Here is an 18414-nt window from a genome sequence, read left to right as displayed (position 1 = left end):
CATATACACATACATACATACATACACACATACACACATACATACATAACATACATACACATACATACATACACATACATACATACACACATACATACATACATACATACACACATACATACATACATAACATACAAACATACATACACACATACACACATACATACATAACATACATACATACATACATACATAACATACAAACATACATACACATACATACATAAGTTGATACTTAGTAATTAAACAACCAATGATTTGCTTCTGCAGATCGTTCAGTTGGGAACACTCGCATCAGACATGCTTGTGTGGCCGGCGTAGATTGTCTCATTATGGACCTGCAACCTCCCGCGTATTTTGATTAATATCATGCGCACAATTATATTTTATTTCATAATTAGTACTATTCAAGAAAAATATGAGAACTCTGCTTTTAATATTTAAATATTCTACTTTTATAAACACTTGAGGAATAAAAGACGAGCTTATTGACTTTTGCTCAAATGAAGCCAAAGCCTCATCTTTGCTGTGTTAGTTAGTTCTTACCTGCAGTAAATAAAAATACAATTATTGTATTTAGATGAACTTAACATTTATTTAGCAATAAAATTGTGTGCGCTCATTTGTTCGCCCTACATTATATTGACAACAAATACATGTAAATTATGTATCCTGCGAGTAGGATAAGAAGTTAAAACTGGGCCTGTGTGTGAAAATTGGAATCGTAATGTAAAAGGGGTAAATTTGGCCATAAAACAGGATAAATTAAAATATATAAAAAATATGTTAGTGTTTTAAATAATTAAAAAAATACTTAAGAAATAGAGGAAAATAACTAACTTTTAAGTCTGATTTAGGCCTAATATAAATTTTGTTGGTTTTATGGTCGAGTTTACCCCACTTTACGGCATGGGATCCACACCTGTGGAGTAACGATTAGCATGCCTGATAGTAAATGAGCGGGCCTGGGTTCAGATCCTGGTTGCAACAATTTACCTGATTTATTTTCCTCACTCCATTAAGAGCAAATGCTGGGTAACTTTCGGCGCTAGACCCTGGACTCATTTCCCTGGCATTATCACCGTCATCTCATTGACACGCTGCATAACAGTCATTGATAAAGTATCGTAAAATAACCAACTAAAAAGCCATCAGACAAAATGTAACATAAACCTTTATTCGGCCGCTTGCTTATATATATATTAAAAATCAGAATGAAACGAATTTTTCAGGCACTTTTCTTTGTAAGTAGAAGGTGCTGATATTATCAATTCGGTGTAGGTAGATTGCATTAGGCCTATAACAGGCCTACTGTTCTGCAACCAGGAGATTAACCTTGAAAGGAATGTGCTTCCTATTGCGTCATCTATTGGAGCGAAGTAGATAGATAATATTACCGTTTTAACGTCAGTTTAAAAATCATGCGCTCTCCTGCATATGTTATTTCCTGTATGGAGGGATTAAAAGACCAGGAGGTTAACAGTGATCTAATTTTGTAACTAGGGTAGTATAAGTATGTGTGTGTATCAGTGTTATCGTTTGTGCTTTGAGAGTTAGCCAATGGAGATGCGTGTACCCACGTGTGTGACCTTATGACATCAACATTCATTCATAGCATTACCCCGCTGCGTCTCATTCCCCTGAGACTTTCTCCTGGTTGGAGTACAGTGCTGTATTTATTATTTGGATCATTTATTTGATATTTAAACATGCAAATGGATTTAATTGTAATTTCTGGAAGATTTAAAAAATAATTTTGGCCTTAAACGGACTTGGAATAGATGAATGTAATTGAATTTTAGAACAAAGAATTCTTTAATTTTAATTCTGCGCATTCTGGCTGTGATGCTATTGGAACTGTAGCCTATAACATTCAGTCCAGTTTGTACTTTCGTTCATAAATAGTTTCTGGCTATACTTTAAGTCTTTAATCATGATGGCACCGACAAGCACTGTCTACTTCTTTTGCAGATATCTACAGAATTTGGATTTGTCGTATAACAACATTACCTGCCTTCAGAATTTGAATCACTTGAATATATTTGAACTGAATCTTGAGAACAACAATCTCAGCGAGTACGACGACTCCATGAGATTGTCCACATTGCCTAACCTCAAGTATTTGAACCTCAACAATAACAAGTTCACCACATTGCAGTTCTTAAGGGTGAGTGAAATGCTTGATCTAGTGGCTAGCAACGCTGGAGGTTCCGGGTTCGGTTCCTAACTCTAGCAAGGAATTGTTGCTTGGTATGGTGTTTGTGTTAAGTGTTGGGCGCACCCTATCAAAATCACCGGCGGACTTGGATCATCATGTGCACAGGCCTGTTTACAGCTCCTAATCGTGCTGATTCATGATTTCCTGATGAGCATTATCGAATTTCAATTGGGATTCGAACCGAATATACGCGTCCGGTACAAAGCCTTGGTCTCATCCAGACGATGTTGGAGGGAACAGCCGTCACTACAGACAAGTAGTGTCGTATGATTTCAATGTGTAGTTTCATCCATGCACCCTTATTCTGTATTTCTTAACTTGCCTCAAGTGCTGGAGTTTCTTAGTCCTGAAGTGTTGGTCCAGTAGAATCTGGCAATTATTTTTTTCTCCAGTGAAACGCTAACTTCAGGATAATTTTTCTCAAATTAGAGAGAAGCTGTCCTGAAAATCTGATGAAGAAGTCTATTTTAATTCTGCTAGTAATATCTTAAGGTACCCATCTACCCTTGATTTTTAATTTTCCGTAAAAATTTTAATTTTAATTTTTATGTCATCTGGAAGCTTGAAATTTCTAGTTTTCAAAAATATATCAGTTTTGTCTCTGTAATATCTGGTTAATATTACTTAACCTGAGTTTTTATTGACCGGAAGCACCCTTTCCTTAAACCGGAAGTGCAGTTCTGTAAGTGTGAGTCCGTCACATTCTGTCAATTTGATGTATTTTTCGTCTAATAAGAATTCGAATTTGGCGGTAGAGTCTGACTGTATTATTTTTCATACAGTCAGGAAGCTGTGTGTTTAACTTTAAAAGTTTTCATGTCCTCAGGATGTAGATGATTTTTCTCCATGTTCAGTTTTACAGCATTTTACAACACAAAGTGCACTTAGAATTAAGATACTTTCATCGTTTTTGCACCAAAATGAAGCTAATTAACGTAGCTAAGTGCCAAACTACAAACAGTGTCCTACTGATTAAGAAAGTTAATTTAAAACTCCAAGATCTTAAATTTTTTTGTTTGATATTAAAAAAAAGGCGTACATTTTTCCCTAATGGGATAAGATAGAGAAAAACTGTTTTCACAGCTTATTCTGTGTTCTTTCAGCAGTAAAACTTATTTACTTACGTACAAATGGCTTTTAAAACAAAACAAAAAATTTCAGTTCTCGTTTTAAAAAATTGCCCCCCTGAGCTCCCAAAAAATATTTGAGGGATTTATTTTGTGTGAGAATCCTTAATTATGTGTCAAGTAATGAGGGAAAAAAGAGTTTTTAAAATTTGGATAAAAGTTACAATTTTTTTTCCCCAAGGTTGATAAGTACCTTAAGTACGACGGGCGTCTCTGTCCCTGGAATATAAAACTGGTGTACACTTGTCTGACGACGGCTTCACTGTACATTTAAAAATCGATTTTGGAGTCGATCTTTCTTTTATGGAGTGCTGAAGGAAGTGCAAGTCCTGATAGTCTCCACAGCGAATAGGGATTATAAAAAATGGACACTGAGCAAATTTTCCTGTGTTTTGTTTCTGTGTGCGCCAGCGTTTAGTTCCACTTTCAAGCGCTAGAGGTTAGTGTAATCGAGTATATGCTGAGATAATAAATGAGTATAGAGTTGAGTCACAGGATCCAAACATCGCCTACCTTATTGCATAATCCAGTAACGCTTTGCTTCAAATAAATTCAAGTTAACAGCTTTTCCTTATTTCTCAGTGGCAAACTAGTTGTAATATATTTTTTTATATTTCAGTTATAAAATAATATAATACATCATAAAATTAAGTATCGAATTCATTTAATATTTGTATATAATGTAATATACTGTAGGTATATAGTTAACTTCTCAGAAGAGTTTTGTTTTTACATTTTAAGTGCTATCAAATCATTACCGTAAACTGGGGTAAAGAGGATCACATGTGGTAAAGTGGATCATATGTGTATTGTTAGATAAGTCAGCGCCACATGGATCACACATGCAAAGAAAACTATTTTAGTGACATTTATAGAAGAAAGGTTTTCTTTGCATGTGTGATCCATGTGGCGCTGACTTATCTAACAATACACATATGATCCACTTTACCACGTGTGATCCTCTTTACCCCAGTTTACTGTACATATTTTAATTGTTGTTGGGGTCAACGTCTCAACTCTCATTATAAAGGAACTCTAGAGTTACAGTTAATGACTGATTTATTATTTCATCGATCCAATTTATTTTATTTGAGTACATAATGTACCTAGATGTATTAATTGTATTGTTATATTTCCGCTGTGTCGACTACTAGCTGGTGTGATGTCAGCGCCAACTCTAGGGAGAAAGCAGAATCTCACGCTCTAGCTGGCTTGAAGGTCATTGAAATCAGTCCGGCTACATCAAAGTACAGACGCGAAGTGTCCATACTTAATTACCTGTACGCTGGTCTCCCTTTTGCAAGTTTTCCATGTTTTCAACTCTGTCGTAGCTGATAGCGGACTAACCCAACACCCCTCGTGGGTGCATTTCCAAGAAATAGCTGGCCTGCACGTATTTGAAGAAGTGCTGTTCCTTCTTCCCTCAGGGAGTTTACTCTGTACGTTGCATGGAAATGAAGAACAACGCAGTGGCCGAACTCCTTGAAGTAGACAACATGAAGACCATGACGTTGCTGGAAGAGCTGGACTTCTCTTGCAATCCGATAACCACGTGGCCCGGGTACAGGGACGCAGTCATACACAGTCTGCCTGCATTGGCTTACTTGGATGGAGAGCCTGTGACAGTGGGAGAAAAGGTAAATTTTGATACTGCTATTACCACCTCCATTGCTACTACTGCTGATACTACTACCAAATTATAACTACTACTGATACCGCTGCAAGTGCTACCCGTACTACAGAAGTCGTATCACTCTCTTATACAGGGCGATTCACGAGGATTTACCGTCCCTTACGGAGCTTATTGCGGAAGACATTCTGAGCAAAAAAGTCATAGGCCTATAAACATTTGTCCTAATCTCAATATTTTCAGAGTTACAGTAATTTGAAGTTGTTTGTAAAATATCATTATTCTTGAGTTTTAAGAGTAAAATTACAGATAAAGAATGAACTATTCAGGAGTATCATTTCTTTAATTAGCTAGTATTCTGAAGCTAAAACTGTGTTGTGATTTCCATAGTTGCTTCGTACAGAGTTTTTTCCCCGTTTTTTTAAATTACAAAATTACATTTTCTTACGCTTTTATCACAGCAATTGTTACAAATCACGCCACTCTTGTAAATTCTTCGAGACTGTACATTAGGATGCATAATTAAACTGCAAAGAATCAAGTTCCTAAAGTCGTATGATTTGTAACAATTTTTGTGATCCGTGCGTAAGAATGATGTCATTTTTAGTTAAAAATTGGAAAACAAAATCTGCACAAAGCAACTGACAACACATTTTAGCTTCAGAGCACCAGCCAATTACAGAAATGATGTTTCTGAATAGTTCATTATCTATTTGTAATATTCCTTTACCCTTAAAACTAAAGAAAAAAAAAGGTATTTTACAAACAACTTCAAATTAGTGTAACTTTGAAAATATTGAGATTAGGACAAATGTCTGTAAGACATTTTTTGCTCAGAATGTCTTCGTAAGTGACGGTAAATCCTCGTGAATCACCCTGTATATTGCGATTGCTACCCTTAACGGGTCTACTTCGTTATTAAGAAATTATTTTGTTTCGCAGTAATTATAAATTTCAATATTTTCGTGTAAAAGGAAATCATTCTCTTTCATTTGTTACTTTTTGCAGATTCTTATATTATGTATTAGAGCTATAATAAAATTATTGTATTTTTATTAGCAGTGACATGATCTCTGCTAACTGAATCAGTTACTAAACTGCATAAAACTACTTTACTCCCATCATAACCAAACATAGTTTCTTGATAGTTTTTCCTTATGCAAAACTGAAAGTCGTGACTATTTTCGCATCAAATAGATATTGTAATTTGTAACGTAAAAATATGAATTATTGATTTTGTGAAAAAAATGTGGGTGGACTTTTGTTTTCTCATAAAAAAAACTGATTCAGTTAGTTATTCGCACAAAATGATTTACCTAGACCTAGACTTTCGAAAATTTGTTACCTAATATTTCACTAAATTTAAGTCCCCGTTTATTATTTAAGATGCAAGAAATCTCGAAAGGTCAGGTAAGATGCTCGAGATTTCACATAAAGGCACTTTCTAAGGGATTAATTGCATCTCAAAAGTTGGCATCTAAACTCCAGCCTCATGGTCTAGTGGTCAGAGCTTCTGGCTATAGTTCATGAGGTCCCGGGTTCGATTCCCGGTTAGAGCACAGGAATTTTTTCTTAAAGGGGATTATTCCTGTGTTCGTCCATGGTCTGGAATTTAGGTTAAGTTTAGATTTAAGACCTCTCCTGGCACCACATTATCATAATCATCCTATCACATCATCGGGGTAATGTAACTCCGCCTTCCAGGCGCCCCAATCTCAGAAGTGGGTTACAACTAAGCCACAGCCAGGAGCGAAGACCAGAAATGTCGAAAAGACAACCTGGTGGCATTGGATTAAAAAAAAAATATTAGACCTTTGTTATTTTTTCAAGTTTATATCACTTTATATCACTATATCCATGTGGCAGTCTTCTAATGAGGGAAGTTTTGTGACTGTGGGAGAGAAATGACATTTCAAATGAAAATGGTCAACTAAGTCAGATTCGAATGTCTGTTAGGAAGTAATCGTATACTGGGAAGGACAGCAGAACCTTCCCATAAAATTGTGTAAGAACAGTTAAGTTGGTTTCTACCCAAAGCACGTCTGCCGCTCTGACCACTGTTTGCATTGCAGCTCTCTTCCATGCTGACGTTCGAGGCAGACGTGCGGCTGCTCGCTGCCCAGAACCACGCCAGTCTGCTGCTCGCGAGTCCTGAGATCGACTGCGACATTCCGCCCTTCGACGAGCCTGCGCACCCGCTGTTCGTTCTGGTCGGGCCAACTGCTAGCGGCAAGGCACGTCTTCTGCAAAATATAAGGAAGACATTTGGCAATAAGGTATGCAGTCTGCATTGTTTGATTTATCACTCGTTCTCTCTGTCAGTGTTGCCAATTCAGCGGTTTTCCCTCTAAATCTAGCTTTTTTGGATAACCGTTTCGCGGGTAAAATTATATTATCCCGCTTAGCGGGAATACTGGCGGTTTTTAATCTTTAAAGTTTCTGAAATGAAATTCATATTAGCATTATAAGCGGCTTTCATAATAGTAATTACATTTAATTCTTTCAGTGTGTGTTTTGTGAAATAATGAATGTGTTAATGTAGTAATAATTCCATATTATATATTATGTTGACGTTAAAACCCGAAATCCGTCAAACCAGTTTCAACTAGTAAAAACTAGTTTAAGCAAACAACGATAGATAGAAAGTGAGTTTTCGTATGATCTAGAATCAGTGTCAGGTTAGGTTGGTTTGTTTAGGTTTTTGTTTAGTAAAAGCTTAAAAAAAAAACCTAAACAAACCAAACCTGACCTGTCATTGATTCTAGATCTTACGAAAACTCACTTTCTATCTATCTGTATTTTAAAACTAGTTTTTACTAGTTGAAACTGGTTTTGTCGAATTTTGGGTTTTAAGGGTAACATATATCGTGCAATAAGAATTTAAATATGTTGTGTCTGTGATAAAAGTGTTCAAAATTGCTTTATAGCGCCACGTTGGCAATGATAATAGTGTGCAGTATTCGTTACATTGGCGGGCGGATGCTCTATCTTGACCATTATTATTATTGTTATTATTATTATTATTATTATTATTATTATTATTATTATTATTATTATTGAATAATAAGTATATATTAAAATCTAGAGATATTTGTTAGAAAATCGCGGGTTTTCGAAAGCCATCTAGCGGAATTAACGAACAACTGTTGGCAACACTGCTCTTTGTATCCTTTTACTCTACATTGCATATCACACCCGTCACTGTCGTTTGCGGGATTGTTTAGCTCTGTCTGTTCAGGAATTGTTAGTTTTATCATTATGATTATTCGGTATTATAAAATAGTTCACATGCAATGAGGATCTTCCCAATTTCCGTCGTCTTTTCCAGTTCTTTCAAGCGCAGATTCGAACTTGTGTACCCTAGAGAGAGGTGAGCAGTTTAGCAATAGTGAACCTTTCACACTGCCCAATATGAGAAACACGGAACAAAGATCATGCTGGAGCGATATAGGCAGCCTGGTGACTGAAGCATCCTTGGCACTCAGAGATTGTCGCGTCCATGAATCTCAGGTTCCTCAAGGCGCAGAATCCTTGGATTGTCCAGTCCTATGCAGAGGGGGCGGTTATTCCTTTCGTAGAGGCTGCAGTTGCGCGGAAGTTCCAGATCGACACACTGAAGAATGTCCAGGTGTCTTCTCTCTTCCGCCATCCCACGTTGGCAGACGAGGCCAATTAAATTGTCTTCGTATAGCCTATTTATATTTCTCTAGAACAGCCGTGTCGAAGATGCCATCGTGCGCCGAGCCACTGTAAGCTGCAACGTGCATAGCACCTATGGAGGGAGGCGGACACCCGAAGGGAAAGTGAAGCAACTGTCTGACTTATTGACGGATTTTAATTTTTTACGTCAAGCACTTAAATAAAATTATATACAGTACAAGGCTACAAACTAATGTTTAGTACGTGTAACGAAGACAACCTAAAATTAATTGTCTTCAGAATGTCTCTGCGACAGAGTTTCAAAATCAGGAATTATGTCACTTACTGCCAGTCGTAGTTGATCACGAAGGTATTTGTCTGTCAGTCGTGAACTAAATTTGGTTCTTACTATTTTCATTGTTGAAAATAATTTTTCACAAACGTAAGTTGTAGCGAACATGGCTTCAACAGAGCAAGCGAAAGAACGAAGCTTCGGATATTTATTTTTGGCAACGATTTGAAAGTTCAACATTTGTCAAGTCCTTACATCTAGCTTTCATTTGAGATCACATTATAAATCTGTGAGTTTAAATTGAAGATCTAACCGCATTATTCGTACATCTGCTGAAAAAGGATCGACGTACAGAGTTGACGATGATGATGATGATGATGATAATAATAATAATAATAATAATAATAATAATAATAATAATACTTAACCGTTTAATGTTTCATCAGTAACATGTAGTAACTTATAATGCCGTTTTATGTCATACAACCGTTTTCCTCGTAATACTTGTAAACAAATCATACATTTAATATTTTCATCATATGGTCAGCAAAAAAATGCATCCTCCCATCCTACTTGAAACTTGCGTTTTTATAGAGGTAGTGTACATGGTTTCGAGAGAGACATTGCGACGATACGCCACTCGCAGGTCAGAGACAAATACAAATGGAACGGAGTTTGACTCCAGTGAGTGAGAGGGTGGGGGTGCGAGGAGGTAGGAAGCAAGGAAAATGCACTGCGAGCCACAATGTGCTCGTGAATCGCTTTTTGGCACGGCTGCTCTAGAATAAACAGTTAACACTGTTCAAAATAAAACACAAGAAAAATACATAATGGAACTTGACCTTGGAATTGTAAAATTAAAATACCTTCTGTCTGAGCATACATTTTGATGGGGTAGGTAAAACAGTGGAAGTTTAGTCTCTCTTCTATCCGACGTGCTTTCTATGCAGTTACAGCAAAAGTGAAGAAAGTTTTCCCCTCTGAATGTAAACCTCCGGGTGGTTTTGTGTTAGTGACGTGAAATGTTCAATTCATTTATGGTTGCTAAGTCAAAGCCGATGTTCTCTTGTTTTACAAATTGTCAAAGCCTGCTAATTTCTAAACACAGCCCTGTGATTAATTAATTTTTTCATTGGTTTTATACATAGATTTCTTATGAAGATGTTAAATCCCCACGTGCTACACCAGTAAAACACGCGCTATGCATATTATTACGTGTTTAGAGAGTGATTCTTATAGATCCGAACGAAGAGTTTTTTTGTTGGCCTGCCAGGAACTTCTTCAGTGGACAGAACATGTGGTGTTCACATGAGACTGACTTGTCACCACTGCAGTTGTGAATCGCCTGCAGTTTGAACTGTTATATATTTTGTAGCTCTCTATTTTACCAGGCTGGTTAAAGAATTCAGCCGCCCTATAATATTACTACTACCAATGCCTGACTACAGTTCCTTTTCCTGCTCGCTAGATCGTCGTTGGAGTTCGTCATACCACACGAAACAGGATGGAAGGCGGCTGTGAAGAAGACGGGGTGGACTACCATTTCATATCGCAGCAGAAGTTCAACGACCTGCTGCGTGGAGGAGCGTTTCTGTCCACAGTGACGGCTCGAGGGAACTCCTGCGGCTTGAGTAGGTCTACATAATGAACCGTAGCAATTTTAAACTGTCGCACTTTTTTGTATTTCCAGATTCTAATGCTTTGATTTGTGAAGACCTAATTTTTATACAACCAACACGAACCAACCTTGAATGAACTAGTTATTATGATGTAATCTTTAAGGGAGAACATCTTTTAATGAAAGGGGATCGGTGTGTGCATTTATCTTACCTTTAATGTTTTCACTGGTAACTCCAAGAAGTTCTTTGTATGCAATGTTCAAAGTGTGATATTCTGCGGAATTGCTGGAAGTTGAATTCCTCAAGGATCAATATTAGATCCCCTACTTTTCCTAGTGTTCATAAATGATCTTGCCCCCCTAATAAAAGATGTTAGGTCATCCCATATTATTTGCAGATGACACAAGTGTAGTAATTATAGCCAATAACTCCAACACATTCCAATCTTCAACAGAGGAAATTCCCTTCAAAATATGTAACTGGTTCTCAGTCTATAAATTGGTATTAAACTGTAAAAAAACTGACATAATTCAATTTAAATCCTGTCAAAATTCAACGTCGCAAATTTGTAGCGCAATAATTAACAATAGATCCCTATTAGAAACAACAACAACCAAATTTCTTGGCTTAAAAATCGATAATGTGTTAAATTGGAAAAATCATATTAAAGAAATTGCCCCCAAACTAAATTCAGCTTGTTTTGCTATTAGATCTATGCAAAAGATAGTAAATATCAATACCTTAAAAACAATATACTTTGCATACTTCCACTCGGTAATGAGTTTTGGAATAATATTCTGGGGAAATTCCACAGATAGTAACAATATATTTCTATTACAAAATAGAGTAATTAGAATAATAGTAGGTGCCAAATCTAGGGAATCGTGTAGGACTATTTTAAAAAACTACAAATAATGCCCATGGCTTGTCAGTATATCTTTTCATTAATAATCTTCCTCGTATGTAATCGTGAAAACTTTGTAACTAATTCAACAGTTCATAGCATAAATACACGTCAAAAATGACTTTCATACTCCATCGGCAAGTCTATCGTGCTATCAAAAAGGAGTACGTTATATGACAGTAAAAATTTTTAATAGCTTCCCTATCGATATAAAAAATGAAACTCAAAACATAAGATTATTTAGGGCCAAATTAAAGAAGTACCTAATTTCTCACGCCTTCTATTGTGTAGGTGAAGTCATGACATTCAATAACACTTCATGAAATTGATACTAAAACTTTGTGTTGTACTAGTAGACTATATTGTAAACCTCGTCTGTATATATTTCATCTAGACTGTGACTATAAATTAAGACTTTATAATAGTATTAAGTTTTTTTACTTGTTCCATATTCTAGCTGTAAGCAATGTATGAATACCATGGAATGTTAATAAATACAATACAATACAATACAATATAATACAACATTGACTGAAGGGATACATTCTCCTTGTCGCAACTAAAGTAGGCTAACGGGCTTTGCAGAATGTACACGTCAGCCATACTTCCAAGCGAATATCCAGTTTTGTAGTCTGGTGTCTCGTAAAACGACGGTGGGTCATGCTGCCCTTTCTTCCCTCACAATAACGTTTCCATTTTCTGACGTCATGCTGCTTACCTTACTGGTCTTCCCCCAGGCCGCGGTGGTCTACACACATCGGTACCGGTACTCAAAATGAAACATGTTTACAATAACTTAAATTTGAACTACAGTATTGAAATCTGCATTGTAGACGGACATAAACCGCGCGGGACAACTACGTTTCTAACGACCAAGAGTCTTTGTGCCCCAACATACGAGTATTATTGCCAATACATTGTTGTCTAGTCAACTGTCCGAAGACAGGTTTGAACCTCATAAGTAGCACTAATAAGGATCAGTCATGAGGCAACTAGGCCAGGAGATAATGGGGTAGGGTGGCCAGTTCCTTTCCCCCCTCCATTGCATACATCGCCGACTATCTACACATTACACTAATCAGACTTCAGTTGTTCTTCCTCTGACACACATCGTCAAGTGAGATGTACTGCCTGATATATTTTTATGATGGGCATTTTCAATTGATGAGATAAACATTAACATTTTTTTTTTTCGTTGTTGTAACTCTATAGCATCTATTAGATGCTTTAGGTTGTGCTAAAAGTTGGAGTTACTTATCAACAATGTGACGCTGAAACGTGTGTTCAGGTTACTGCCCAGCGACAGTCCTGATGTATTTTTATATTTGTGATGATTGGTTAATTAATATTAACCCGGCACACTCCCAGTCATAGAAATACATTTCTTAAAATTGTTTATTCTTATTTTGTTTGTGAATTTGTATTACTTTAGAATTACTTTTAATACAAGAGAAGCAGAGTCAACAGAGTAATTTCGATTTCTTTTAAACACTGTCAGCTCTTTTGTCGTTATTGTCTGGCCTTGTACAGCCCTCCGCCTTCTATTAATTAATTTTTAACGTCTTTTCCCCCCCCCCCAATTTCTATGGTATTTTTATGTAAGTGTAAGGGCATTTAATGGGCTATATTTGAGCTGTTTGATGTAATCAACATCCGCCCCCTACTGACGGGTGAACATCACGTTGCTTTGGTTCAGGCCGCATGGAACTGGCGAAGGCCGTGCAGATGCGCCGCATGTGCATCACGGAGATGGAGCTAGAAGAGGCGCTCACCTTGTTCCTGAGCGGGGTCCGGCCCTGCCTGATCCTGGCCATCCCTGAGAGCGAGTCCCTGCACCACGCGCGCTTGAAGAGCAAGTACGAGGGGAGCAAGTTGGGCGGCGCCGTCCACATCAGGCGGAGGCTTTGCGACGCGGCGACACCAGGTACAGGCGGCTTGGAGGCGGAAATTATTAAAAGTTCCGTCGCTCTAATTTCCGGCAGCCAATCGCGTTGCAGGTCGGCTACATTTAAACGTGTGCGTCTTATGATTCGCTGATTCATTTCTTAAGGCTCGATAAATACTTAATATAATCGTCCGCCATTTTGGCTCTTTCGTTGGCGTTCGCAGAAAGCACAGGAAGACGTTATTTGCCGAATTACAGTGCGTTTGATTTATTATCATAGGAACTACGACATGATAATGTTTAACGGTGTGGCAAATAGATTCCTCGTATGGTAGCTCGGCAACGTAAGAACAAAAATGGCGAACCATACTACCTACCTAGACTTTATAGACCCTTCACTTCCTAAGACGTAAGCAAAGAGGAGGAGTCACGCCGGGAATAAGAGCGTCGCGACTATACATCCGTGCGTACCAGAAATCTGAACGGATGACAAAGGTCTTTTGTTTTGCTATGGCACTGTATGCTTATATGATTTGAGTCAGGTTAAATAGTAAATGATTTCGGGACTGAAATATAGGGTGTTCCATTAAAAGAATACAATTTTGTGTTACTACGAATTTCTGTATCACATTGGATAATGCCCACTACTCCAAACGGTAGGCTTTGGTCAACCTTGTAATGCAAATACATAACTATTATTATATCTGGAAGGTTATGGGACACTCTGTATAGACTGCAGAGTATTATAATCCGTGAGGGTTGCAAGACGTAATGCTGTTCTGCTGTGCTTTGACATGGTACAGCAGTTCATAATTCTGTGCCAAAAGGCGATATGTCAAATTTTGACGAAAATTAGTTTCGCGATGTGCTGTGCATCCTTTATTGGCATGCTGCCTGTTATTTTTCTGTGTAACCCGCTGGTTGTTATGAAACATGATTACTATGGTTTGCGTGAAAACCTGCGAGCAATCACGTATTTATATTTATCATCACGTTTTCCTTACTACTCAATATTTATGGGATATTCTCGTGTAGCAGTTAATCGTTAACTCTCTGTGCTCTGTACCCAGTGTTGCCATATTTAGCGATAAGTCGCTAAATCTAGGGAATTTTGAATCAGTCTCGGCGATAAATTTTGTAAAATACGATTAGCGACTTTTCTGCTGATTTTTATATTCTTACACTTTTTCCTTTCTTTTAAGTTAAAACATTCAACTGAAGTCATGCACTTCTTAGTTTTAGAAGAGGCATGGGTGCATGTCTGAGTGGTCTAATGATTCATACGTGAAAGCCCTGATCTCATATATTTGTGATCAGTGATCAGGGTAAAAGATGATGTTTCAATGATTCTCACGGTTAGGTCTCTCTCACTGCTAGATTTCACAAAAAAATTGTGGTCAAACGCTTGGGTGAAAATTTCCACACTTACAATTTGCCAGGAAGTGTAGTGTCAATGATTGGCTCAAGCGCAGTGTATTCACAATCAGCTATTCCCACACCTTCCACCTCAACATCACAGCCGTCAACAATACAACCAGACTCCGCAGAACAGGTGACGACAGGAAATTATATTTTTCTCCGCATATGTATGTTTTTCTTATTTTTATTTACTGTAATTTTATTATTAATTTTTAGCGACATTTCTCGGGATTTTTTTAACAAACTTTGGAGAGGTTTAGCTATTTTTTGTTGAAATTTTAGCGAGATTGTAGGGCGATATGTTAGCAACAGTGTCTGTACCCGTCCTCTGCTTAAATGATTCTTATTAACGGACGATCGACGCACGTTACAATGTCCCTAGGAGCTTTACAAGGACTTGCTACAAGAAAGTTCCCAAATTGCCTAAATTCGCAGCTCGTTTAATTCCAATATTCGGGACAACTTATGTTTGTGAACAATGAAAGCGAATTATATTCATTTATCTACACCCGTAACGTAATAGCGTCTTATCCCATTCATTTTAAGTGGGGTAAGAAGTTCATTGCCGCACTCGGTTTTCTTATGCCACTCAGCAATGAATGATAGCATCAAGTATATTTCAGAATGTATTGAAACTAAGTAACATAATATTACAACATGATAATTGTATTAATTTTATCTGGATATGTTTTTAAAGCTTGCTCTTCAATACCTGAAGTCAAACTTTCAGAATCACTCATCTTAGACTAAAACTTACAAATTAAAAATTACAAATTTGCAGTAACAACAAACTTTTGTTTATAGTAACATTGCGGTTGTCATGGACACAGCGTCGCAATACATTATTTCAACTGCTACCTAGATAGTTAGCTTCAATTTTCTGCTTCTCAAAAAAAAAAAAAAAAAAAAAGATAAATTTTTAAAAGTGAGATTATTTTGCTTAACTTTTTTATTTTTGAACGAGTGTAGATAAAATATTGTACAATACGTGTGATAACGCCCTATAAATGTACTTGTGGGTATTAATAATGCTGTTATCTCACTTGTCTATTATCGAATTTGCATTACCCAATTCTTTTTTTTTCTTTTCCCGTTGTTGGTAAGTCTATAGCATCTATTTATGGTTGTGCTAACAGATAGAGCTACTTGTCAACAATGTGACGCTGAAACGTGTGTTCAGGTTACTGCCCAGCGACAGTCCTGATGTGTTTTATATTGATGATTGGTTAATTAATATTAACCCGGCACACTCACAATCATACAAATTTCCAGACTCTAGACACTCAGGGAATTCTTCTTCTTCAAGAAAAATTCACCGGGAGCCGAGCCCGGGAATCGAACCCGGGACCTCCGGATCTGCAAGCCAGCATGCTGACCAACAGACTACGGAGGCTGTCAAATTCTTGTACAGACCCTAAACGCAACACAGGGATCTCCTCCAATCCCCTTTTAATGTTAACCGAACTTTCAATTATTCTACAAATATGTCGATGTCTTGCGAGATGCCTTATAGAAATTTATAAAGATCACTGCAGAAGCAAACATTTCTCTTATTCTGCTTTTTTTCTAGAATCTGCGGAAACAAGCTCGAAAACATTGGCCACTCAACTCATGGAGGACGTGTTGTCTGGCACAGAGAGAATGATAACTGAAAGTGAGCGGAGCCAGCGCGTCACAAAACAAGCAGCTGATGTGCTGGCGTCCAGGCCCGAACTGTTCTCAGAGTCGTCAGTATCCTCAGCTAGAAGTTTTCCAAATTCCGAATCGTTCAGAGATGTCGAGTATAACGCGATGGAGCAATCGTGGAGCGCCGGGAACACGAATGACTCTGCTTCGAACTCCTTACCTTTGCGTGTTACACAAGACGAGAAGCAGTCTATGTCTTCCGGTTCCACCACGAACGACCCGGATTACTATTCCACGTCAACAACGGAATGTTCGTCTGAAAATACACGTTCGTTCCAAATGCCAACTGAAGAAGAACTGGGAGTATCAGAAGACACGTGGATGGATTCAGTCCTGCGTTCTCGACGGATATATTTCAAATTACATAATCAGGTTCGTATGCGAGCTTGTTTGAAAGAATGCGACAGTTCTGATTTCATTCACTGCCCATGAATGAGCGAACTAATAAGTGAATGAATGAATGAATGAATAATTTCAAGGAAAAGTTGTTCCGGGGCTGGGTATCGATCTCGGGACCCTTTTGTGCTCACTCAAAGTTGGGTTCTCGCGTCTTGTCAGCACATTTGAGTTGTGTGGCTATAAAGGAGAAAAATTGTGACGGTGTCGTGTATAGTTCCTAGGGTAGCTCAGTTGGTAGAGCATTCATGTTCTAAGCGAAGGGTCCCGGGATCAATACCCGGTCCCGGAACAATTTTTCCTTGAAATTATTCAAACCTGCTTTACAGGGAGCTACTACCTGAATGAATGAATCCAACCTGCTTATCTACTTACCTATCTGTATCTATGTCTGTCTGCCTGCGAATCTACCAACCTTTCTATGTACCTACCTACCTGTCTGTATGTCTGTCTGCGAATCTATCACTCTATCTACTTACCGTATTGTCTGTCATTCTACCTGCCTGTCTGCTGTCTTTATTGCGTGGAGATCAGGGGAATATTTTACTCACGGTGTTTGATATTTTATTCTTACAGCTCAGGCCCTTTAATTCTAACTGTTCATATCACTACACTAGTTGGTTGATGTGTCTATTCTTTTGTGGTAGAGTTTGAGTCTCATGTTTGTTAGTTTCATTGTAACGAAATGCAGCCGGAAGACATTTCAGATTCATTTCCTTGTGTTCTACACGTACTACATTCGAATTCTCTGTTACTTGTATTAGATACAAATATTGCAATTCTTTACTTTCTAAAGGAAACTAAGAGAAATGAACGAGAACCGAAAGTTTTGGAGGTTATAAATCTCTGTGTAGTAATGAGTAAGCTGGGCGTTGCCAGTAGGTGATGAATCTCACTGTGGGGACCTCCACGCGTGTAGTTGAAATATTACGTCATGTTGTAACAGAAGGAAAACCGTGTTGTTACAGAAACCTGGATTCTTCGAAGAGACGGTATACACAGATGATTTAAGAAAAGCTTGCTTCAAGTTGAAAAGGTTTCTGAAAGCTTACCCATCTGGAATGAAGAATCGTCCCCTGTACTCTGTGACAAGTGACCCGTTGTACGAGAAGATGGTTTTGTCACGAGTGGATAAATTTACCGAAGAACTGAACAGACGCACAGCTGCATCACAACATTCATAGTTCAAACAAACAATACGCCAACTTTTAAAATTGACTGTTCAAAGAGAATAATATTAAATATACAGTAACTTACAAAACATTGTCTTGGTTATTATGAATTTAAATAGTCCGGGAAAAACTTTGAGAAAAAAAATCCCCAAACTACTACATGTTTAGATGTTTGGAAAGAGAAACAGAAAGCCTTGTTGAATGCACGGGTAGCTAACCACAGTATACGAGTATGCATACCTCTGCGCGAGGAGGAAAAAATGGTTCTCTAGCGTCGCAATTGTTGACATTGCTGCTGTGATCCTTGCTTTCATTTCAATTTAATCTTGCTTTCATTGCAATTTAATCTTGCTTTCATTTCAATTTAATCTTGTTTCCATTGCAATTTAATCTTGCTTTCATTTCAATTTAATCTTGCTTTCATTGC

At 37.6% G+C, this 18414-nt stretch overlaps 1 protein-coding gene across 2 annotated transcripts in view; it reads left to right on the top strand.

The window, feature by feature from the left end:
- The window catches only part of LOC138713945 (leucine-rich repeat and guanylate kinase domain-containing protein-like), a 29414-nt gene extending 11309 nt beyond the window's left edge, over positions 1 to 18105 (top strand). Inside the window, exons 4-10 of one of the 2 annotated variants that reach the window (XM_069846502.1) lie at positions 1972 to 2167; positions 4773 to 4982; positions 7048 to 7251; positions 10375 to 10537; positions 13126 to 13353; positions 16304 to 16791; positions 17784 to 18105. In XM_069846502.1, coding sequence (XP_069702603.1) covers positions 1972 to 2167; positions 4773 to 4982; positions 7048 to 7251; positions 10375 to 10537; positions 13126 to 13353; positions 16304 to 16791; positions 17784 to 17999 — 1705 coding nt within the window. In that variant the 3' untranslated portion in view covers positions 18000 to 18105. The remainder of the gene's footprint in view (positions 1 to 1971; positions 2168 to 4772; positions 4983 to 7047; positions 7252 to 10374; positions 10538 to 13125; positions 13354 to 16303; positions 16792 to 17783) is intronic. The other variant, XM_069846503.1, reaches the window with a different exon arrangement.
- Positions 18106 to 18414: the final 309 nt, after the last annotated feature.

The sequence above is a fragment of the Periplaneta americana genome, chromosome 14 (genome assembly GCF_040183065.1).
Source record: "Periplaneta americana isolate PAMFEO1 chromosome 14, P.americana_PAMFEO1_priV1, whole genome shotgun sequence".
In the NCBI taxonomy this organism is placed as follows: domain Eukaryota; kingdom Metazoa; phylum Arthropoda; class Insecta; order Blattodea; family Blattidae; genus Periplaneta; species Periplaneta americana.
This window is presented reverse-complemented; position numbering and strand designations above follow the sequence as displayed.